The sequence below is a fragment of the Takifugu rubripes genome, chromosome 13 (genome assembly GCF_901000725.2).
Source record: "Takifugu rubripes chromosome 13, fTakRub1.2, whole genome shotgun sequence".
Lineage (NCBI taxonomy): Eukaryota > Metazoa > Chordata > Actinopteri > Tetraodontiformes > Tetraodontidae > Takifugu > Takifugu rubripes.
Genome location: NC_042297.1, coordinates 4711308 through 4736466, shown reverse-complemented (window position 1 = coordinate 4736466; position 25159 = coordinate 4711308). Strand labels below are relative to the sequence as shown.

Here is a 25159-nt window from a genome sequence, read left to right as displayed (position 1 = left end):
TCATCGAGTTGAGGATTGATAAGCGCGAGAGAGCATGTCTGTTGAGGGAAACAGTAATGTGTGTTCTTTTTCTGTATTCTACAGGGACTTTCTACACTGGAGCTGCACTCCGATTCTTTGCACGCAGCTGCTGAATGTTATGATGGTATAGCAGCTGAGATAAGTAATCTGGACCCGTTACAGCAACCAGATCAAGCGACGCATTGCCTGGAAACACCGACAGGGGGGAGTTTCATTGAAAACTATTCAGCGGAATGTAATAGCAGCGTTGATTGTGGATATTCCGAAACTGGAAAGGAGCACAAAGACTTTGTTTTGCCTGTGAAGGTTTTAAAGTCACAGGTAGGTTTGCAGGAGCATGGCCTGGGCCCCTTGGAAGACGGGGTGTGTCACAGTTCAAACACTGGGAGAGAGTCCTGCCGCACAGAGGAGGAGGGAAGAGAGCCGCCTATTGTTTCCACTCCCAATTTAAATTTGTTTAACAGAAGCGAAGGAGCACAGTGTGAGCTGGGCAGGCAGACCCTCACTGTGGGAAACTTACCACCAGCAGGCTGTGGTAAACAAGCAGAGGATACCGATAGATTGGAGATCCAGGAAGGACAGGAGGCCGCAACGGGAGAGGAAGCATCAGAGCAGGAAGCAGAAAACTGTAAAGCAAGGAGAAGGGAGAAGGAGACGGACTCAGCAGAGCTTTTACCAGTCAGCATAGACCTGGAAGCTTCCAACATGGGCCAGAATTCATCATCTGAGGGCTCCATTTCTGAAATGAAGGAGACCTGTCAGGATGGAGGAAACACTGGGAAAGAGATTACAAAAGACTGCCAGAACCTGTGTGGTGAACTCTGCTTAGACAAAGGTTTACCAGTCCCTGTATCACCCCCAGGGGAAGAGCCCTGCCCACTGATAGAGGGCGGTGATGTAATCACGGGGCCAGGATCTCCTGTTCCACATCGCTTGATACAAGGCCTCCATGAGGGAGAACCTCCACCAGATATAAACAGCCTGGAACAAACCCAGGAAACAGCTGTTAAGGATTACGCTACGGAGCAAGAGTGGGACCTGGATCCTCAAACTGGTTGTCACTCTGGGAGCTGTAGTGAACCAGACAGTGTTCAAGAGCTGATTGTTGAGAATGCACCAGAAGCCCCGGGATGCTATCCTGAACACTCGCTGTCTCCCGACATATCTGATGTTCAGACATTTGGGAACTCGATGGAGGAAAAAAATACAGAAACACCTCTTGAAACGATGCCCAATATTGGGAGCATCCATGCAGAGCCAGATTCAGGGATGACCCATGGCCGATCTGGGGATGACGACTGCAGTGTTCAACCAACTGGAAGTTCCACGACAGAGATTTTTCACCCCGCGGAGAACTGCGTCTGTACCGGGGATAGGGACTATTTTGAACCCAATGAGGCAGCAGAATCATCAAAAGAAGAGAAGTTGGATGAACAAAACGATCCTAAACCTGATGAAAGCATGCTCGATGTGGGTGTAGGTTTACCCTTGAAGCTGGACAGTGCACTCAAAAGCTGCAAACAATTTGACTCTCAATTCGATTCAGAAGTCTCACACAGCCTGCAGACAATAGAGTCAGAGATGACAGGAGAGGAGCCAGAGCAGGAACCATCCGAAGACGATATGCGCTTGGATCCAGTGATTGAGGTGACGGAGGTCATTGAAGCCAAATCTGAAGAGTCCAGATGCTCTGAATGTAACACAGGAACTGATCCTTTGGAATCGGAGGTTACTGAAGCAAGTTCAGTGGTTTCAGAAACGCGTGAAGTGATCAGTCCAGGTGAAGAAAACCTTCAGCCAACAGACATTAGCAATAACCTGCCATTGGAAAATGAAGATCCCACACAGGACACATCAGAGATTACACTAGATGACAAGCCACCAGATGAGAAATTAATCCTTTCAGAGGATGTCACTCTACCTTTAGACAACACTGAAATGGACATGGAGCCCCCTTCTATGAAGAATCCAGCACCCAGGGAACAAAGGGTGGATAATCTGTCTACTGACGATCCAAAGATTCCTGACACACTGGATGGAGCATTACAAAGTGTGATTCAAGGTGAGCAAACAGTGATTGCTTTGTGCCCCACATCCGGTTTAGTATAGTAACACACACACACACACAAAGCTCAGCACCAGCCCTTGTGTTTGTCTTAGTCTTATTCCTAAACAAACGTGCTCAATCAAAGTGTATCTTTCCCTGATGATTAATGGCAGTGGCAGGGGAACGCTAATGGTCAATATTACTTATAATAACTGTGAGATCTTGTTGTGATGCATTGCTCCTGTACAGATCTGCTTGCAATTTTGCCCCAGAATTAGTTTCAAACGAGAATTCAGCCTTTAGTATTTCTTTAGACTCTTTAAAACGCTAACACGTGACGCATGTCACATGATTTTGGGAGACATGACAAGTAACTGAGATTGTTTCTGTCTTCGATACATGTGTGGTCTGACGGGACTTCCTTTTATACTCGTATGTTCTGTGTTTGTCTCTGTCTCATGCACGCCTGGGTTTAGAGTCAGCAGGCAGAGTCACATTACCAAAGCATGTGATCAAGGCTCAGACGCTAAGCTAGAAGGGTGGCTTTTCTAAAACAAACATGCACACAGCTGAGATCAGCTTGGAGAGTCTCTCTTTTCTTTATGAAGCACAGCGTTTTGTCTGCAATTTTCACTCATCAGGAGTGATTGTACTGGACAGAGTCCAATAAAGGAAGGTCAACAGTAAGGCTGGTGATGTGCGTCACAACAGTGGGGGTCCATTACAGTTGAGGGGGCAATATTTCAAGCCTTTTTGTTGTCTAACAGAAGCTAGCATTCAGAGACCAGCTGTTTAGATGCCGTTTAGATCCCGCTGCATGCTACTTAAACACTCTCAACTTTTTCCTTCTTTGAGTTTAGAAAACTTTTAAATCCCTCTGGCATTCCACAAATCATACTGATATACTTAAGATAGATTCATGTCATCCATCACAAATAATTACAGAACAGCAGCAGTGGCCCATCTGCTTTTTGTTTTTATAATCAAAGACTGATGACTTTTAACATGTAAACTGTGATAGTCCCAACGGAAAACTTGGGTAGTAAGTAAAAATATAGACACTTCACAGTAGAGGTGTTGCTAATGAGATTACCGGGTTGTGATTTCATCTCCAGAGGTGGAAGATATCAGGTGTGAAGACGTTGCAGTTGACGCTGGAAAGGAAGAACCTGGTGAAGCAGCACAAACCGACTCTTCCACAGTAAGAGCTTTCCTAATGTTGAACTTTATGTTTTGATATTCAGGAAGTCTTTTGTTCACACCAAACCTAGGTCTCTTTGTGTGTCAGCGTCTTGACGCTACGTGATTGTTCAACATCTGGTGGCCACATTTAAGCAACTTTACATAGATCGGCCACTTTGTAGTTTAACAGTCCTTTCCAAATCCTGCAGGACATCTCTGGGAATCGTGTTTTTTACTGGGCATGTTCGTGAAGTGATGAGTAGCCAAGGGTTTTCTCAGAAATGTTGCTGACTGACAGATTCCTTAACAGTCATAGGCTTTTCCACAGGGCTGGTGTGGCTTTCCTTATTCCTGGCCTGTGGTCAACAACGGTGGCTTGTTCTGAATTCCAGATGTTTTCTGCACAACATGCTGAGGCTGTAGGATGTTGGGCCTGCCAGCAGAGGGCAATGTGGCCTTGATGGGATCATTTTGTTGGTTTTTTTTTTTTTCTTTTTGTTTTTCTCGTTCCTTTGACCAGAGGGAGAATTTAATGACCTGCCATTTGATCCTGTTGAAATTTCCTGTAATTTCTGTGATGAACAGGCTATTTGGAGTCATGATGGTGTTGAGGAAACTGCATTACTGTAGAATTAGAGGTGAAGAAATTGCATGTTCAGACATGTCACCACGATGTGTCTTTGGCAGCTACCATCAGCTACCATGTGTTTATATTACCTTTTTTGAATCTTTATTTTTAACTCATTACATTCTTAATCCTTTTTGTATGTAAATCACTGTACAGCAGCACCTTTATGTTTTGTAAATATGCTATAAAACTAAACTGGATTGGATCGATTAAATTAAACTCTCAAAAAATCAAAGCAAATAAACCAAAGTTGGCCAGTGATGTATAAAAGGATTAAGAATGTCCAGACACCAGAGGGAAAATACAATTGAGAAAAAATATTGCAAGTAATTTTTCATTTAGAATTTAATTAAAAAATATTGCTATTACTAAGTCGTAGAAAAGTACATCATTAGAAATATTTTTGTATAAATAACCAATAAACCATGATTGCACACGTGTGCATTTAAAGGTTTCAGTTTTGTCAAAATTTTCACTTGTGCAATTATTGACAGTTATGTTCAAAAATAAATTAAATTCCTACGGAACTATAGTATTCCCTTAATTATTGTGGTCGACGTTCATGCACCATCAAAGAAAAACCCTATGAGGCTGCAGTAAAATTAAGTTTATTGTTTACAGAAGGAAAACGACCAAGAGCCCTCTGAATGATTGAGTCATTCCAAACCATCCTACAATCTGATATGCCAACGTTTAATATTTTCTTTTAAAATTGGTTGTTTACTTTTGGTGAGCTTTTCCAGCTCCTCATCCAAGAGATACTGTACGGTCATGTGTGGCAGCAGTAGGATGCTTTGAGTTTGCCTCGCTTGACCTGTTTCAGGGACACATGTCGCCTCCAAATATCAACATATTTAGCTTAGATCAGCAGGAGATGAAGAGGTACTTGACCTCAAAACTCTGCTTTGGCTTGAAGCACATGTTCAAGTTGTGCAAGATAATGTGTTCATAAAAGGAAAAATCAAAATGTTAAAAGGTCAGGACCCAGACTGCGTTCCCTCTGAACAAAAACAACGTCCCCTCAACAAATGCAAATAAACTGGGATAGTCCGACATTTGCATTATTTATGCCTGGAAGTGGAAAACTATGGTTTGTTGGTGACTGGTATTGTTTCATCTGGTCCAGTGCGGATTGGGATTTAACCAGGGCTGTGTTGAACTTTTCTGAACTTTAGCAACAGGTCAGTCTGCAAATAAACTAGCAGCCATTTATATTCAAAATGCATTTTCAGTGCAAATGCTGTGGTCCATCTGGAATGCACACATTGTTAAGCCAGAGGGGTAGGTGGAGGAGGGGTTTAGTTGTTTGTGGCTGCTACAAGAGTGGGCTGGACTTGAACATGTCACTTACAGCTCTGTGTATAGGAAAAAAGGCAAGAATTGTGCTTTCTGGGTTAATTAGCACTTTGGAATATGACTGTTGAAAGCAATGATGGATTTTACTAACATATATTTCAACATGTAATAACTTTCTGAATAGAATGTTGGTAGAAAAAAAGATCCGTCTTGTTCTCCACTCTTCCTAGCATGTCCCCCGGCCAGATCATCACTTCCAAACAAGCATCTCAGGGTTGTTCTGAATTCCCAGCCAGCAGGGGGTGTTAAATGTATCTCAGTGGCATAAATCCTAATGAGTGATTAGAATGAAGTCTAGTAATGGTCTTACTGTCGTACACTATCGTGCCTCCTTGGCAGTCTAATGAAGAGGATGATGAAGAGACATTCGCAGCTCATTGAGAAAGATGGAAAATACAGAGGGGGAGAGGGAGAGCAGAGCCATGAGTCAGGGAGTGTCGTGGGAGAAGTTGAGAGGCAACAGATGAAAAGAAAAGGGGAGGGAGGGAAGTAGGAAAGGAGGGAGGAGAGCTGGAGTCTGGTTGAAGGCTGCCTCTGTGGCCAGATGTGAATTTTAGCAAACAGCCCTAGCTCTGCTCAGCAGTGTCGTTCTGTCGGATTAGAACCTTCTCTGGAAGTCTGCTCTTGAGATTTATGGGAAAATGTACGAATGGCACAAGCGGAGGTACAGTTTCTGTTCTAAAGGAGAGCGAGCTGTAGACGTGGTTTTGATAAAGGTAGGCTACTTCTGGCTCTGTCAGAGAAAGTTTCTTGTGCTGCTAACACCACAGTAACTAACCCTTGAGCAGAGGGACAGAGGGTGTGAAGCCTGGGTTTAAAGTGACCCAGAACAGCAGAAACTGCATGAAGTCGTAGACATTCACTAGAAATGAAGCAAATGGAGGTGAAAGAAACTAAATGACTTTTACTTTGTTTTCACATTACCGAACTTTGTGCATTTGGAAGGCTTAATCACTCGGGTTAATAAAGAAAATGAATATTTGCATGGTATCAAACATAATCACAGCTATGTCAGAGTGGGTCCAAACCTGTAGTCACCGAGCGGTGGGTTCTTGGCCTGTTGGGAGCTGATTGTATGTTTGTTGATAATGGCCCTTCATACAAAGAGTGCTGATTATTTTGGGGCAGGCTTGAACGCTGCATGCCGCACGTGACGCCGTGGCTGATGCCTGCACGTTACTCGTGTCGGTGGCGTAACTGTTTAAAAGTCAGTGAGGCTCAGACAGTTACAAGTTGTGAACACTGTGATCATCAGTGGAGATGAAAAAACTCCTCCATGTCTTCAGACGCTGCAGAGCCGGGACTCTCCTCTACTTCGATACTGTAACATAATAATAGTTTGGTGTCAAACCGGATGCTCAACTGGTTGAATGCTATTTAAAGCTTACATCTTTCTGTGTGCTCAGAACTCTAAAAGCCATTTCCCCACCCCAGCTCTAACTTCTCCATGTCTTTAGGACCATCGGGTTTTTGACATGTTTTTCAAATCAATTTTTTGGTACATCCCTACAAAATTCACTAAATTCCCATACAAGTTTTTCCTTATATGTGCAGTTTTGTTGGCATGTAAAAATCCCCTTTATTTCTAAACTGTCCAAGTATATCATAATAGTTAAAGTGTTGTGTTTCAGTGTCAGTCCTGTTTTTGGTCTTTTGGTCTGCTTAATCAGTATTTCTTTAGAATTTTCCAGATTTTAGTTCTATAAACCGTAGCTCACACAGCATAAATAATTGGTTATTTTCTGCAAGTAATCTATACAGTAGTTTCTAATTTAAGCATCATTATTGTGCCAATATTACTTTTGTATATGTCTAATGCTTCAAAAGTCATATTTCTCCTATAACTGCATAAAGGGTTCATGAAGTGTTAGAGGTATTTAAAACGGCTTCAATCTTTCATCTCTTATGGAAACCATTAACATGAATGTATTAAGTATACATTCAGAAACATATTCTCGACAAAACAAATTTTGATACTACAAAAATGTTAAAATGGTTGTTATTAATCCCAACTTGTTTCCAGGACACTGGAAAGGGTTTCTTCTTGGTACACTTCCTGTTTATGTTGAAAAACCCATATTCTTGGCTGCCATCGTGGTAATAATAGTTTATTGTAGCCACTGAGCTATATTTTACATGTATTAGGATTGCGTTTAAAGTACAATTTACTATCTTATATTAATAATACAATATCTGTCACCATGACCAAAAAATAACACTTTAATAATGCACGAGTTACCGTGCACTGTTATTGTGGCTGTTGATGTAAATGTCCAGCCAGAGGACGCGCAGCCTGAGAGGACGGGACAGGAAAATGTTGTCTATTACATGGATTGCTTTGGTTTCTGAAACCTCTTCAACTTCAGTCCATTGTCCTAATAGCAGCTCTTCTTTTCATTTAAAGGAGAAAATAACAAGGATGATTGTGTGAGTGTGTGTGAACGGGGGGCTACAATGGGTTGGGGGGGAAAAGGCAGCGCACCGCTGTTTCCTGGTCTTAGATGGAAAGAGGCATTTGGCCAAATGACTTCATTCCAAAGCATTTTACATCCCAGCATCTCTCCTGGCCACAAAGCACCTCATCGCTCCAGTTACCAAGTATGAGAACTGTGAATGGGCCTTTATACTAGTGGCCTCCTATATGCTGGAGCTATGATACCCCGTATAAAACATAATATTATGGCGGTAACAAGCTGGGAAAATGTTGTTTAATGGGAACATTCCACTGGTAATCTGGCGTGATGTGAACATGTGATAGGATCATGACACAATGGTCGAGGTTCACCAGTTTGTCAAATAATATTTGTTTAGAGATACGCAATAGGCAGAGTGTAACCATCTGTAACCAGCAGATTTCAGCCAAATGTGCTTCCAAAAGGGGCTTCAAATTATAAAACCATAGTAACCGGAATTAAGAGTCCTCTGGTTTTTCTGTCTGTGTTTGGTGGAGTGTTTCAGCCTAAAAACATTATAGCATTTTAGGTTCATTTATGACCACAGGAACAACTTTTTTTCTGTAAAGTGCTGCTCTATAACATCAAGAAAATCTAAGAAAAGCAATCTTAAAGCATGGTGGAAGGTAAAAGTTACAAAACTAGAGTCATTAAAGGGCAAAAATATAAATTGAAATGTTTAAAAAAAACATGCCAGGTTTCTGTGAGTGTGTTTGGTATGCTGAAATCAGCCTCCGGGGTACAGCAAAGTATTTTTACCCTCAGGTCGGCTGTCAGCCATCTTTAGGGGCCAAACTGTGTCTATACCTGTAGGAAACATTTTTTCTGTCAGCTGTGGCATCCCTCAGTGCTGCAGCACGTCTCTGTCCGCCTGCCTGTCCAGAAACAAGGCAGTGGGCCAAGTATGGATTGCTGGGACATAGATCCTCACCTCTGTGCAGCTTTATGTTCAGTCATGTCTTTAACCTTAACAGTACTTTATAAAACCAAGTCATTTGCTTGTAAAGGAACAAGAATTACTTGTCTTTGGTGTTGAAGCAGGTGCAGGATTTTACCAACAGATGAAGCTGTAATTACACCAGTTCAGGCCATCTATGGTCCATTGAACTGAATTATTCTGTTTAGTAGAAATGCAGCTATACAGTGATGGCCACGGACCAGCTGACAGATATGAAAATATTGAACTTTTTAGCCCCCAAATCATGATTTTAATTGATAATATTGCTAAAATCTGCAGCTGGTTGCTTTGAGTTCACATATCAGCTGAAGTGAGTCCTCCTGTTTTCATCCACTTTGGACGCCATTACCGGAATCTGGTTTGTCCACCTTCTACAGCAGCCACAGCAGCACTGAGAGCTTCATTGCTCATTCTTTCTCAGCCCTTCTGCATTTTAGGCCAAAGGGTCTCCTTTGAATGGACAAAAGATCCCTCCACCATTTGTCCCAAATTTGCTGGATGGGGTTGGGGTTAATGGGGTGTTCGGACCATCAATTTCGGTGTTACAGCTCCTTCTGCTGCAGGTAGTTAGAACAATGCTTATTTTAATGATCAGTTCAACAAAAACAACCAAAACCTCTTAAATATAAATAGTGGACTGATGATGTTGGCCAGTGTTTAGGTCCAGGTTTTGACTTGGTGAATGAGGTGCTAAATTTGCCCTCTGACTGAAATTAGAGAGACTTCTGGTAAGTCCATATTGGACTGAGCTGTGCTCAACTTATACAGATTGCCTCGCATCCGTATTAGCAGAAGCAGCTATGGTGACTGGAGGTGAGGAAGTGTGTCTCTGGCCTTAAGCTCTAATGGATTCCTTTGTTTTTATTGCTTTTTCTGCTCTGCTTTAAGGATGGCTCATACAGCTTTTTGAATATGTTGCTTCCCTAGCAGTCATCGGCTTGGAGCAGAACCCCCACACACACATTTATTGTGGGTTGTGTGTGGGTATGTGTGTGCAACTGGCACCTTCTGTGACCAGCTAATCTTTCCTCGTCAGCGTGTTTGTTCTGTCTCAGTGGGCTCTGTTTGATATCTGAACACAGCTGTGAGCACAGAAAAGAAAGGCTTGTGTGAGCTGTCATCTGTGTGTGACTTTGTTACAGGCATGTGAGATATGATGTGTGAATAAAACAACACACAAGTGTGTGTACATGCTTGAGTGCTGTTAATCGAGCTGCATGTGGGAGTGCAGGTGCCGGTATGTGTGTTAGCATCTGACTTTGAAATTGTAATTGCAGGAATGCTAAAGGCTCTGTCAGCAATGGGCTTTACACACACGCGCGCACACACATGCATGCGCACTCTCTCTCTCTCTCTGTCTCTTTTACACACATATACATACTTTTACTTCTAACTTTGTGAAGACTTTCATCATTCATAATAACTACCCAGCTCCTTCCCCTAACCCTAACAGTCTCAACCATGTCCTAACCCTCAATCAGTTCCATAAAATAGAGAGGACCAGCCAAAATGTCCATACTTCTAAAAATAAGGATATTTTGGTTATGTAATAGCAAATACAACAACAAGACACACACAGATGCAACAGAGCTCATTATTTGTCTGGGATGCTGTCAGTAGTGTGTTCTGGCACACTTAGCGCACTGATCAGCTGAAGCCTCAAATCTTTGCTTCTGCTGTCTTGTGCTTTTGAATTTAACTGACTTAACTCCTGACTATTTTCTTAGTCATCATGCCAAAAAATAACCATTGTGCAGTCTCTAGTTTTGTGTATACGCGTGTGTAAACATACACATTTTTACAAATTCTTATTAACAAACTTACCATATATATAACATTTACTGAAGATTTTTTTTTTTCCATTTTCAATAAATTTTAATGATGCTTTTGTTATAAATGCATTTTGGTGGCCAAAGATCTCTATGTCATCTGACTTCAGATCAGGTCCCTGACATTTGCATCACTTTGGTCAAACTGTCGAAGCTTTTGTATTGCCTGAAAAAAGGGAAGCGCAGGGCCTGTGCATGCTTGTATATGTATGGGTCTATCTCACACACACGCACGCAGGCACACACAGCTGTTGTGTAGTCATTCCGACCACAGAGGAAGCTGAGCCCCAGCCTTGTGTGTTCACAGCTAGCCACAGATCTCTGACAGGCAGTGCGTGTGAGTGTGCAAAAGAGTGAGAGTCTGTGAGCGGCTAAGGCTATAAACAGGCTGGAGTTGAGTCCTCGCAAACAGTTGGTCTTATAGACGGAGTATATCGGCTCAATCTATGAAATACTCTGAAACTTGCGTCATGAAGATTGCCGGATCACTGTATCTTTTCACCATTACGAAGGAGGCAACGCTTTGTGCCGACCCTGCTGGTCATAACATCTTTGTGGTTGATGATCACATGTTGCTGAGGCTGATTCAGTTTCTTCCTCTTCCTCTGTAGATTCACCAAGACAGAGAATTGTACCATCAGCCCTGCAGTACTCTCCTTTCAGGTAAGATTTAATGTTGTCATTATTTCTGGACAGAAAGGTTGTGAACCTGTGTTTTATTATTTTTCATATATATATTACTGCATTGAAGCATGATTATGTGGTATCAGGTCTTGTGATGGGCTCACCGATGAAGCAGACCTGTAGAATGACTCTGCTTGGGTTTAAGAGCACTTTGAGAAAATGCAACTATAAACGGGTATTTTTTGGATTAAGGAAATATTTGCGTCTAAAGAATTTCAAGTAGTCGACAGTGTACCCTGTACTAAAGTTAGGGTTTTGCACTAAATGGAACATGCACCTAGAAAATGTCATGCTATAAGAGCTAGACCAACACTATAAACATAATGTAATTTGGAGCCTTTCTCCTAATGAACTTGTGGTTTAAAGTTGAGGGTGAATTTTGTTCCTGAAAGCAACTGTAATACTGGTTACTGTGTATTTTAATCCAAACGTAAATGTCAAAGATGCTGTCTCTGAGAGCAAAATCCCCAAACTAAATATTGTAGATAATTAAACAGATGTGGGGAAAAAATATAGGTTTAAATAAAACCAGAAAAAACACTACTATTCCAAAAATCTTAATGATTTTAGGACTATTTTAGTTGTTCAGTTCAGTTGTTATACACTAGTTTGCTATTGGGGTAATTGTACAGGTTGATTCTTTGGACCATTAGTGCTATAAGTTAATAACCCATTTTAATGTGAAAGTAATGTTATCACATTGATAGAAGAGAAAATTGTTGTTGATTATCACAGCCAATACACTTTACACTTTAAAATAAGGATCCCGAATTGGAGCCCAGTGGAGCAAGGCTCTGGTGCCCTGGACCCTCCAGAACCACTCCTCATTGTCATGATAATGGATGTGTCTGGTTATGAAAACTGCCACTTTAGAGATGTGAAAATAAAAATGTCTCCCAGTTCTGCTGGGTTTTGTTCCACTTTTACACATGGCTACATTTCAAGGAAACACTCATGCAATGAATCCAGTTACACTGAAGCCTCAGAAGGGTACAACAAAGGCAGCACCATTGGTGGTCAATGATTGGCTTTTTGTCCATGTGGTGTTCCGCTGCTTATGCCCAGATATGAGTGCGGTCACCCATGTTCTCCAACCATGTCAGGGATCAGAAAGCGAGAGAGTGCTGACCTCAGTCAAATACAGTGGATTCAAGGGGCCAACCTGGCTCAAGTGGACCACCGATTGCACATCGATTTCTGGTTTACGCTGTGTTTTTTGTATTTGCTTATTCCATGCTGAAGTGTCTGAGTCACATGTGTCTGTGACCATTCATTGTTCCCAAGCATGTGGGTCCGTGAGTTAGTCTCTGACCATATTGTAGGAATGGGAGTGTGAAGGGCTGAATGCTTGACGCGTAATGTAAAGATGAGAAAGGGGTAATATAAATACCTTTACTCATCATCACATAGAACTGGTTTATTGTTATACATTACCGGTACATTCATTCTGGACGTGTAGACATTTACAGCGATTTTTTGACCTCCATAAGTTCAGTCTGTCAGCAGATTGACCAGTCTGATCAGCAACAGATCCTGGATCAGACTCAAGACGGACTGACTTTGTGTCAAGGTGAGGTCAATGCGTATTTACCATCTGAGATGCTCCTTCTGATCATCTCTTACTTTCTGGACTAACAATGGAATGAACTTTTGATCACTCCATGTTTGCTAAATGTAGCTTTAAAATGTTATTGAGTGTCAGCAGTGAAAATTGAATACAAAACTGGTTAATAAACTGGTTTATGCTGTTCCTAAAATGGACCTGTTCATTGAATATATACTGTTTATATCAGACGTGTCTCCATCTATTGTCAGCTTTAAATTAATTATCACCATGTTATTATTCATCAGGAAGTCTGTCGTTGTTGATGTTCATAGATGTTTTCTGACCAGCTATCCATCAAACATATTTGTCTTGACATTTGATACTAATGGATGGGAGGAAACTCTAACAGCTGGGTGTTTTTGTAGCGGCGCCTTCAGTAACCAGTGTTACTGTGTCCAAGTACAAGAGAGACTTTTACTGTTTCAGTGCTCTTTAGAAGGAACTACACACTAAACTTACAGAACAGCCTACAGAGATCATTATATAGCAGAACAAGTGAATGACGTTCTGATATATTAGATTTCAGACATTTAAAGCTTCTGTTTTACACAGAAAAAAGGAAGTGAGTCAACATGGCTGCAGAGTTCTGAGGCATTTGGGGGAAGTTGGGTCTCCGTCTAGTGGTGGTCTCAGGTGTTACTGAGTTGATTTTGGGAAACCATTTTGCAAAACTAGTGAGGCTGTCTGTAATGAAACAATTTGACTTATACATGTTTTCTGTGGGGGAATGTTTAAAATGTATAAAAGTGATCAGAAAATCCTCCAACATGCACAGTTGATGGTTTACATTTTTGTTTGGATTCATAAGGTGACACTTAAAGAGAAAAATTAATAAAAAAAGCAAATCCCAGCTTGAGGAATGCAGGATGTGTAGTCACAAGGGTCTGCACGGGTGGATAGATGGATGGCTGCTTAATGTGTTATTGGAAGGCCGCAGCTTGACGGCCGGCCTCCTGTAGCTGCCTGTGGTTCATTGCTATGTTCAGACTCATTCAGCTGTTTAACCCTGCTGTAATGTGCCATGTTGTATTTATCATCAGGAGTCATCTTCAGCTCTGCAGCACAGTCAGTTTGTCAGACCAGACGCACTTTATTTTAGTTAGAGAAAGGTTGCCTTTCTGTTGATTTAAAAACCCAGCCTACAAAAAGTACAAGAAAGAGTTCAGTTACGATGAAACTTGGGAGTAGCATGGAATTTCAGGAACTTTCCATTGTGAGCCTTTGTGTTTTGGTGTAGACTGTTTTTGGTTTTGCCTGTAAGTGTTTGTAGAAGATCGTGTTGGGGAGAACATGGACCACTTGTCTCATTTTACTGCTTGGAAAGCTTCTGAAAATGTGGACCGAGGAAACTTGCAAAACTGTGGGGCCCATGGGATCAGTTTTCTTACCACAAACGTGGCTTCAGATTTGTTTAGATTTCTGCGCCATTGCAATTTTTTCGTCTGCTGCGTTCATTCAACAACACCCATTTGGCCTGCTGCAAGTCTAGTTGTCCTTTTTTGACTGTTGTGTAGCAGTTCCAACACGGTAGTTTGCATTTCAACATAAGTTTGACTCGTGTTTGATTTTAGATTTTACACGACTAGGTAGAGAGATTTGGTGACTTTGTTTAGTTCCTTTACATTTTTTACTGGCTGCAGTCCATGTCAGAAAGGTGATTTAGCTTCCCAGTACTTTCAGAATAGTATTCTGTATGTGTTATTTGCATATAATAATTGAGTCACATTGAACCCCTGTTTGTGTGTGTGTGTGTTTGAACAACAGTGAGTTAAGGCAGCTTACACTGCTCATTCTCCTGCCAGTTTTAGTAGACAGGTGTGAAGGTGCTGAGTCCAAAAGAAAAAAAGAAAAATCCCGGCATCCAACTCGCACTACTACTTGCTATTTTTCTCACAGAAAATTGCCATAATTCTGTTTTCTGTGTATTTCTGACCGTAGAAATGCGAAGCACAACTGGTTAATGGCATTCTGAGAGGTGGTGTCTCACTCAGTACGTTCTTGGACATCTTAAACGAGCTATGCTCCGAATTTGACTTAATCATCTCTGAATTCGTTCCTTGTCACAGTTTACACGCAATGGTGAAAGTCGCATAACAGTTGGGAAGAAGTCTTTCTCTTCAACACTAGGTGGCGATATGCATCTTGTCAGTGGCCTCATACAGGCTCCTTTTCTGGTTGACATAGTACATCACATAATATAAATACAACTGGAGTCAGGCGTAATAATGGCATTGCAGACAACAACCTTGTATGCTAACGCCAGCTTTCTTGAATATTTTGGGGTCATGTGCCATCGTCGGGGTTGTGGAGCATGCGCACATGCGTTGTCTACTCTAACTACGATTAAGGGATACACAAATCATTGTCCAATCGTATTATCTCTATGATTGAGTTTGATACACAGACCACCGATATTAGTCGGACTAATGCGTTTGCATGCACTTCAGTCGTCCAAATATTGTTGGACTGAGGCAATAATCCTTTGATAGTGTAAATGTGCTGACTGTACATCCAGGCACGACTCTTGCATTGGTGCATTACGACAACAGAATATCATATATTTCCTTGTAGACAATCTAGGTCATCTGGAGATGACGCTTCCTCTTCATCACGTGTATAGATATTAAGTGTTTCAGGGAATCTTAAGATTTGACTTCTGCTTATTTTAGTCAAAGATTTGACGTAAATATTCTGTATGTAGGGGAAGTTTAGGTTGGCCAGAGATGTTCCAAGCTTTTGTAACCTCCAAAAACTGCTACCACAATGCTGATGTAAAAAATGCAACGCTGAACAATGTGCACCAACAGAAATACTAAACCCACACTGTTCACCTTGGGTTCAATTATCTGAGGTCCTACTATATTAATGTTCCTATAAATGGTTTTATTATAAGCACTTATACATTTAATTAATAATGTCCACAAATCAGATTTGACTTTTTTGCTGCCAGTCCTGCCCAAGAATGGTTGTAGCCCCTTCCTATAATGTACCTGTTAATAATGTCTACTTTGCTGCATACAGTTTCTGAAGTTTCGTGTGCATATAGTTTGTGAAACTAAATTACTTCGGGATGGATAAAGAAATGATATGTTTCAGCGTGAGTTGAGTTAAAAACTGGAGCTTCATTGATCTATGTAAATGATTAAAGCGAAATGGTGTAGTTTCAGTTTTCGTGTTGGCTTTTTACAGGTGGGAGTTCCTCTTACGTTCTTTTCTCACACACAATAGTGCTTGTTTGCCTTTGCAGTTTTTGTACAGACACCCATTGATTCAGCAGGTAGTTCACACCTTCTCAGATTTCACTGAATATAAAATGTACACCTGCATACTCTGGTTCACATCACACATCAGACATTTTCCCGATTAAAATGCCAAATACTTCTCACGGTATGGAATATCATTAATATTGGTTTCTCCTGTCTTTCAGGACCCTCACGAACTTCAGAGTCTCCAAGCAGCAGCACAAGCTGCTGCCCGTCGAGGGGTCACCGAGATTCTGGCAGCGATACCGAGAACTTCCTGTGTGCAGAGCCGGGATATGATTGCATCTTCAGAAAGGTTCACATATACTTGATTGCTGAAGAATTCAGAAACAGAAATGTAACTCGCTCAATATGTTGAAGGGAGCGCATCAGAGAGAATCATCTGACGGCAAAATAAGAAAGAACAAAGTAAAATATGATCAATTTAAAAAAAAAAAGCTACTAAATTCAATTTTGAAATCACCCGTCTTAAACCTTTGTTGAACCTAATCACGGCTGTCAATGAACACCAGGCTTGTATTGTGTTTTCCCCTGGAGCTACTGCTAAAGGGTTCTACAGTGGAGGTGAAATAGCTGCTTCATCAGCCGGTGCTTTGCTCTTAATTTTTTCAGGAGCCTCAGGCTGAGATGCCAAATATCTGCTAAGCATCTTTTCAAGCCTGCAGCTCTGAGGTGCTGCTGCAGAGCTGGAAGCTGTGGTCCCTGCTGTCACTGTGCTCATGTTGAAAGTCTGTTTGTAGCCTGACTCCCTTTGATTAACGCTGAAGTACTTTTATGGCTCTAGTTTGTGCTGCACTGAGCTTTTGGCCCATGCTTATTATAATCTACACACAGTGTCCTTTTTGTGTTAAACAATAAAGGACAAGGACTAGAGGTGTGACTGGGAGGGACAGTCTCATGTTTTGTGGACATGGTCTGGCGAGGTGCCAGATGGTTGTAACCTTGAGACTTTTATTCTTTACTACAGCAGCTAACCTCAGCGTCACAGGAATGTCACTACTTATAAAGTGAAACATTTTATCTGAATCATGCAATAGTCTTAATTTTATTTAGATGTTGTCATCTTAATGAAAATGGGGACAACATGATGATCTTTATCTACAGCAATAATTTTCAGTAAAACATCATGGTATTTTATCTTTAGCAAAAGATTGTTGCATGGTGTTGGCATCATTTTAAAGCCCCAAAAATCTAGTTCAGCTTCACTCATTTCCAACCACTAAAGCTATGATCACGTGCACACACAGCTTTGTCTCTCTCTATCTCTCTCTGACTCACTCACACACATCACATGCGTGCATCCTCCCAGTTCCTGAGGAATTTGTGTTAGTGACTTAAAGCAGATCTTTCATTCCCAGCTCCGCAACTGAGCAGCTCTGTGCTCAATCACACTGCAGCTGGCAACACAATAAGCCCAGTAAAAGCTCACACCTACAAATTAGCTCTAAATGCCTGTTTGTGTGTGTGTTTGCAATATGTGCTGGTGTGTTAGTTCCCAACAAGGGCAAAGTGGATAATATAAATTTCTTTAAAATGATGTTTTGATATTTTTGGGATTATTTGTTGCTCCTGTTACAGGTCTTCTGGAAACCAATGCAAGAAATCCTGGGGGTGGGGAGGGGGGCAATTAATGAACTGCAATGTTGAGGGGGATGCCAAAGTTACCATTAAACTGTTTAGCAAAAACTGCACAACATACCTGTGCTAAATTGGAGGTGAACCATTAATTTCTGTTCTGGTCTGTAGGTGATTTGCAGTCACAAATGTCTGAAATTTAGAAGCGTCAAATTGAGATGTTGGGCAGAAGCTGGAGAATTAATTAGCACTCAGATAGTAATTGGAAATGATGGAAAGCGAGTTTTCAAAAGTGTTGGGTGAGCGTGCATGTAACAGGAATCTAAAACTAGCAAAAACATATTGGATAGGAACCATGCACACAAGGAAACTAGATTTTTGCTTCCTCTTCTTCGAACAAGGACTTTATTTTGAGAACCACTAGCTGTGGTAGCTACAGTAGCTAGCATTGCTAAAAGCAAAGAAACAGATAAGCACTTTGAAACACAAGCTGTAGACAACCTTTCCAGGGTGATACCACAGATAGTTATGTTTCCAGTAATGTCTTTACACACTGGTCTGCATTGTTGACAGGTTTAGTCAGCTATAAGTAGTTTCATTTTTGTGGCTTTACATTTTATTAAGTGGTCACTGCATGTATGGGCATTGGCCAACTCTGCTCCTCCTGATTTGAGACAGAGGTCTTAATCCATGTCCACTGGTTTTCTGCTGCTATTTTAAAATATGTTTCTCCCCTTTGTGAGTGAGTACAAAAGTAGCTTTTGTTTTATTTCTCCATTTGATCGGTTGGTACCAACGACACAAAACCTTGGAGTGATCTTGGCTTTTTCTTATGAATGAATCATTTCCTGCCCTCCATCTACAGTCGTGACCTCAAAAGCAACCCACATATTTAAAATAACGGAAGGAAAAGCAGTTTTACTAAAATAAAAGACACTGCATGGTTTGTATGTAAAGTGTAAATTAAACTGGAATCCTTTGCTTTGCAAGAGGTGACAGCACTGGGTTGAGAACACAGGGGATGTCGTTCAGTCCCTGGGTGTGGACAAATTTGGAAGGTCAGCTGGTAGCAGCTGCCAGGACACCTTCTGAGCCACAGCCAGGTACCCCTGAGCAAGCTACTAACCTCAAAATGCTTACATATGGCCCTGTGATGAGCTGGCTACTTGTCCTTGCCTTCGCCTATATGCAGCTGGGATAGTAGGCACTGCTTGCTGAAGGAAGAGAACCTCACTCTTCTCTGCCTCGTACACAGAGTGGTTCCAGTTTAACAGCCGATTAAGTGAACAACTGACTTTTTAAAGATTTCCATGTCTGTTGGTGTTTTCTTTAGCAGCCCTACTGCTGCAAACCGGTCTGGCCTATTGTCTCCAATCCTGGCCATTTGGTCCTTGTTACGTTTCTTTCCTGGGCCTAAAGCTCCAACATTCTTCTAATTTGGTACATGCATCTGTGCGGAAAGCCTGGTAGAGTTCTAGTGTGTATGAGTTTAGGACTTCTGTTCGTTGCTTGTCTTTTCTTCGCTGATATGTCACTGGAAATATTTGACTCCATTTAGTTTGCACTTGAAGCGGTATTTTCTTGTCAGAATTAAGACCTTTTTAATCCCAGAGGAGGCGTTACTGTTTTTAGACTGTTTCTTACACACAAGCCACAGCCAGTATGCTTGAACGTACAGTGATCAAATGCAGTCATTACAGAAGAGCCTATAGAAGACGTTAGCTGCCTTCAGCACGTGCTTTAAGCATTTGAGGGTTCAGTACCTTGCTCAAGGGTTCCTTGGCAGTGCTCTGAAAATGTCCGGGTGCCTCTCCTGCTACCAGCGCACTTTTCAGTTTGATCCACGATGGGGCTTGAACCAGAAACCCTCCAGCACCAAATCTGTTCTATAAGTCTCTCTAACCTTCAGGACCTTGTTCTAGATTCTGCTTAGACATTGTTTTTGGTTCAACGCGCTAATGAAATATGACTAAATAATATTTTTCGTGGATCTCTACAGCATGATGAGCCGATAACAGCAGGAGGAGACAGCACCAGCGAGGTTTCCGTGTCATGTTCCTCCACAGACGACACCGCCAGCGTATGTCCATCCAGCTCCAGCCTTGACGGCAGCCAGGGGCTGGAATGCAGCTGGAGCCCAGTGGAGACTGGGGCTTCTGGTATTATAGGATCAGGCTGTGATGGTGGAGGAGGAGGAGAAGCAGAAGAAGCCAAAGATAGGGTCACAGAGGTGCCGCGGCGCTCCTCGCTTTACAGAAGCAGCATCCGCTCACTCTCACCTCTTCGCCGCCACAGCTGGGGCCCTGGAAAAAACAACGGGGGAAACACAGAGATGAACCAGAGAAGGTAAAACTCCAGAAGGGGCAACATTTATTGTGCCACTGCAAAGGAAGCAGGAGGATTGTGGAACTGGGTATCGCTGCCGCTGTCTCTCCCGAGTGAGCAGTTTCCACTGTTCACACGTCTCACTTTTTCTCATGTTCTCGCAGGTCTCTCATGCACACTTTTAGCAGTATTCCCAGTAGTCAGCATCTTGAAATACTGGTTGATAAAAGTGATGAAGAATATAATGTTTCACACAGAGTAGAAAAATGCTGGATAAGCTGTAACAGTCACACATAGTTACAATCATATTCTTGTTAGTATTTAATGCCAAACTGGACTAGAACTTTAATGGGGTAAGGTATTAAATGCTGCATTCTCCGTATTTTTACAAATCCAGAGGTTTTCCTATTATAATGTAACCCAAAGCCATTCGTGTGTTTTCTGTAAATTGTCCGTAGCAGCTCTTTGTAGGGCACAAAACAGGCCCGAGGCGTTGGATTTTTGTTAGGCCTGTTGTTCCCGATAAGAATACTTTTCACCTAAATATTTTACAAGACGGTGCGGATTAAATCATCATGTTAGCTTTATATAAAAGGTAAAAGGTCACCTTAATTGTGAAATATGTTTCTGCGAGTATTTTCACCTTCGTGCCCTCCCTTCTAAATAGAAACATCTATACTGGAATCATTAATATCCACCTTAGGCTACTTTTTAGTAATAGTAATCCTAATGTGATTATTGTTGCAGCATGAAAGATAGCTGTCCTTCTCCACATGCAGTACAGTAGTCTAGGCAGACCTAGACTTAAGCTGTAGCATGCACGTGCACACAGCCTCCAGAGTGTAGCACTGATTTCTTCTGGACTTCTTATTGAGAGAGGTATTGAGTTAAAATCAATGAATTGTTGCAGCAGAGGAACTCAGCTGTTAACCTCCGTCCAGAGATGCATATAAGAGCTTCGCTCTGCGTGTTGAATTGTTCCTCTAATAGAATTATTCTTAATAAAAGGTTTTAAGCACTCTTTAAACATGCACTCACAACCTTACACAGAAATCCAGTCCGATAAATACGCTTGAATCTTATAACCAATAATGTGCAGAACTTTATTCGGCTGTTCATTCATTATGTTTTTATTGATCTGTCTCCCCCTCATATCCCCACTCATCTCACCCGTCGTCCATCACGTCTGTCTCATCCATCACCCCAGTTCCATGTGTAGTCTCGGTGAGGAGAAGCCGACCTTTCACAGGAGAAGGTACTAATGAGTCACATTCATCAGCTGATGTGTTCTTTAAATTGACTAGCTGCCATCTGACGTACTATGTTGAATTTGTGTGCGTAGCTTTTGTCGATTTTCACCTTTTTTTTGTGCGTGCTTTCTAAACTGCAGCCGCGTTTTCCTTCGTCCCTGCAGGCAGTTGGGCTGGAAAATGTTGCTTTCTTTGGCCTGGTGTGTTTGAATACTCTGGTAAAAAGATGATATTTAGTGGTAATAGTAAGCAGCAAGATGAAAAAGGAAGTATTAAACTCAAGGTGCTGGAGGCATTGTATTGGTACAGAGGTTATTTGGGCCGATTTTATTTAGAGTGAAATTTTTAGAATGACGAGGATAAAGTTTTGATTCTAAGGTTTCAATGAATGTAAAATGGAATGCTGCTCGACCTGTAATTAGCTAATAAGGCTTCTGCTCTCTCTCCTAGGGCAATGCTTTTAACATTATTAACAGGCTTGGCAATGCTGACACTATTGGACTTTTACAATAATGTTCATTTGTATCCTACCCTCTTATAATATTATCACAGCAGTTCTGCAGGAAATGAAATTGGCCATTAGTGTTTATCTGTGACCATGTAACATGCACACTGCTGTCTTCCAAGATCCGTGTCATGTTGTCATGTTTGCATTCTCCGTCTGCTGTTGAATCTTTTTTTGCCAGTCATTCATTCTCATTTCCATCTCCATTTTGTCTGTGACTAATCCCTGCACCTCTCACTTTGTTAGCATCAGCTGGTGTCCCTCTGATGCTTTCCACAGCCACAGTGTGGAAATAGATAGTTCCCTCAGGTACAGTGTGTCTGCCTGTGTGAGTGTTTGAGGACCTGTTCTTATTTCAACGCTGTTTGGTACTTGCGCTTGGCAATTGACATACGGTAGTTTCAATTACAGTAGTGACCAGAGAGCCCGCCTCTCTCCCCATATAAGGCACTGCAGGCACCATAATCAGCATTCCCACTTTCTTCCACACCCACCTCAGTCGACTGCTGCCCAAAAATTCCGATCCGTCAAGATTGTCAATGTTGTGCACGGGACTACGGTTCTCCTGCTGACAAGGTAAACCCCGCCTAAGGACTGGTAGGTTAGCCCTGTCAGGCCTTTCTTCATCTGGCTCAGGGCAGCTCCACATTGTAGCGACCTTTCCTGTCTTGCTAGAAGTGTTGCGTTTTCAACTGGACACGGTGGCTAGCTCTGGACAAGCTAACAGCTGATCCCTCCTAAACTGCCTCCACCTGGATTTAGCTAAAGTGTCAAGGCCAGCTCATTCCTATCAGCTTTGCAGCTCACACCTTTGGCCTCCTTGCTGTGCCCTCCTCCTGCGACCCCACCAAGATGATTCTATTCAGGATTACTGGTACCATGGCTTCTGCCCTACACCCCAAAATATCTCTGTTGGCCACCCCAAAATATCTCTGTTGACGCCTCTGTTGGTGACTCCTGTCCCAGCCTCCTTACCAGGAGAGACAAGACCAGGCGGCAAAACCTCCAGCTTGCACTTGGGATGACATTAGGGACTCGTCTGATTTCCAGTCGCTTCTTACCCAGCTCCAGGAAGATGTCGCCATGGTGCTGAACCACAGCAGAAAATGGCCGGCACCCCAGGCCGGTCAGGGCTCCGAAAGACATCTGTTTGATGGGAATATCCTCCTCACCTCTTTTTAACTGTCAAACTTTTCTTGCCCGTGGTTCCAGCTTGCCTTAAGGAGAGACTAAGTGCTTCTGGAATTAAACCTTCTCTGTCACAGAGTACCCATCAAGGGTTTTTCAGGGATAGATGATCTGAACATGGAGGGCCTGGGGCTACCTTAATTGCTGGCAGATGAGCGTCCAATTCGCAAGCTTCAACAGCCCATCCCTGTGTACTGAAAACAGTTCTCAAAGGTTACAGACTGCAGCTAGCCCCCCATCCACCCAAATTCAACAGCATTTTGGATTTGGTTGCAAGTGGGGACTCACCTCAGGCTTTAGAGGAAGAAATCCTCTATCTACATCGAGCAATCCAAGCGGGTTCCTAGTCTGGGTACTTCACAGTTCCAAGGAAGGGCAGAGGGCTGCACCCCATCTTGGATCTCCATGTTCTGAATAGCTATCAGAATGCTAACACTCACAATATTGTGTTGACACATACCTCTAGGCTTAGTTTGATCAACCTAAATCCAGTGTAATTCCACATTCATATTCATCCCACACACAGATAATTTCTCTTTTTCGCCTATCAAGGCACAGCCAACGACTGTGACACTTCAATTGGGACCAAAGAGAGAAATAATACGGAGGCAGCTCTGAACCGTATGAGGATTCATTGCTGCTCAGATGATTATCTCTTCTTTTTGACATAGGAGCTGTGTTGGTGTGACACTCAGTCACTTTTAACCGATCCATCTTCTCCCACTTATCCGGTACCAGTTTGTGGGGGCAAAAGTCTGAGCAATAGAAGTCTGAGCAGGGACGCCCAGACTTCCCTCTCCCCAGACAATTCCTCCAGCTCTTCAGGCAGAACTCCAAGGTGTTTCCAGGCCATTCAAGTGACACAGTGACTCCAGCGTGGCCTGGGTCTTCCCCGGGGTCGAGTGTGTCTCATGCTTATGCTTGCCGCCCAAATCACATGGCATCAGCCACTTCTGAGCCCTCTTGCGGATGGTGAGTCCACGGGAAGGTGGGCCTACATTGCTCATTCGGTCTGCGACCGGCTGGGTCCCATGGGCAAAGACCCGGCCGCCAGGCATTCGCCTGCACGCCCCAACCCCAGGCCAAGCTCCATGGTAGGGCCCCGGTGATGCCAATTTGGGTGACATAATATGTCTTGGTTTATTCCCTCTTAACCCATCTCTCCTGTCTGGGTGTCTGATTCTGCTGACCAGAATTGCCTGATCAGCGCACAGCATATCTCAGCATCATGTTAGAGTCCATCTCTTTCAGAGCGATGCTGATACACAAACAGTAAGAGAGATTTAACAGTGTGTATTCCTCTTCAGGGAGGGATGCAGGGTGTTGTTCAAGATGCGTCAGAACCTTCTGGGGTTTATGGCCTCACTTCTCGCTATGGGTCTCTAAGGCCTGCTGAGAATGGGAACCTTTTGGTGGCGGGTGGCCACATTACATCTGTGCCTCCGACATCGCCATTTTTTCCCCATTACGGAGAGCACATCTTACCAAGCCCTTACACCTGCCCTCAGCCAGTGTTGAGCTTGGATTGGTGTCACAGAGAAAGGTGAGAATGTCAGACTTGAGCCTGGGGCGCTGTTCAGAAGGACCAATCTGCGAATGCAAAAAGGCCCTTACGGCTTTGCTGCGCCCAGCTAAATTTCTTGGAGTCACTGGCGGTGTTTCTCTGAATCACTTCCTGCCTTTTCTCCGGGGTTCCCCCATCTTAGTGAGAAGTGACAATTTCACATCGGTGGCTTACATAAACCTCCGGGAAGGAACTCATTTTCTGAGACCGCACAAACTATATCGACTCGCAGCATAATAATGTGGAGCAGTGTGCATCTCTCTGTGAGTGACACAGGTCCAGGGCAAAATTAACAAAGGAACGGGCCTCCTCTAAATACAGGATTCTGTTTACAAGAGAAGGCTCCTCAACTGCAAGGTGGTGAGACAGGTTGGAGAGATTCGGTCAGACATCCGTAGATCTCTATGCATTGCACGCAAACACCCAATGCCCGCTCTTCTCTCTTGCGCACAACTATGCGCGACTAGGCGTGGATGCAGTGTCCAGCTAAATCAACAGCAACCATGGAGTTTATGCATCAATACTCGGCATAGTGTTTGTTCTGGTTTGGTAGCACCTAACAGTCGTAATCACACTACTGTAGAAATTCAGTTTTCTTGTGTATAAGCGGACGTCCTTCAAACTTTATGGATCGGCTTTGGTGAATGTGGTGCAGTTCAGAAGTTGTATATATCTCTGATAGGCTGAGATATCGAATGGACTTGGAGAACGTTGGGTTACCCACT

At 42.7% G+C, this 25159-nt stretch overlaps 1 protein-coding gene across 3 annotated transcripts in view; it reads left to right on the top strand.

Moving 5' to 3' along the window:
* Positions 1-25159, top strand: part of LOC101062104 (A-kinase anchor protein 13) — an 87067-nt gene that overhangs the window by 34664 nt on the left and 27244 nt on the right. For 2 of the 3 annotated variants that reach the window (XM_011609555.2, XM_011609552.2), the window contains exons 8-13: positions 85-2083; positions 3184-3269; positions 11086-11137; positions 16192-16322; positions 19602-19948; positions 21135-21182. In XM_011609555.2, coding sequence (XP_011607857.2) covers positions 85-2083; positions 3184-3269; positions 11086-11137; positions 16192-16322; positions 19602-19948; positions 21135-21182 — 2663 coding nt within the window. The remainder of the gene's footprint in view (positions 1-84; positions 2084-3183; positions 3270-11085; positions 11138-16191; positions 16323-19601; positions 19949-21134; positions 21183-25159) is intronic. The other variant, XM_029846669.1, reaches the window with a different exon arrangement.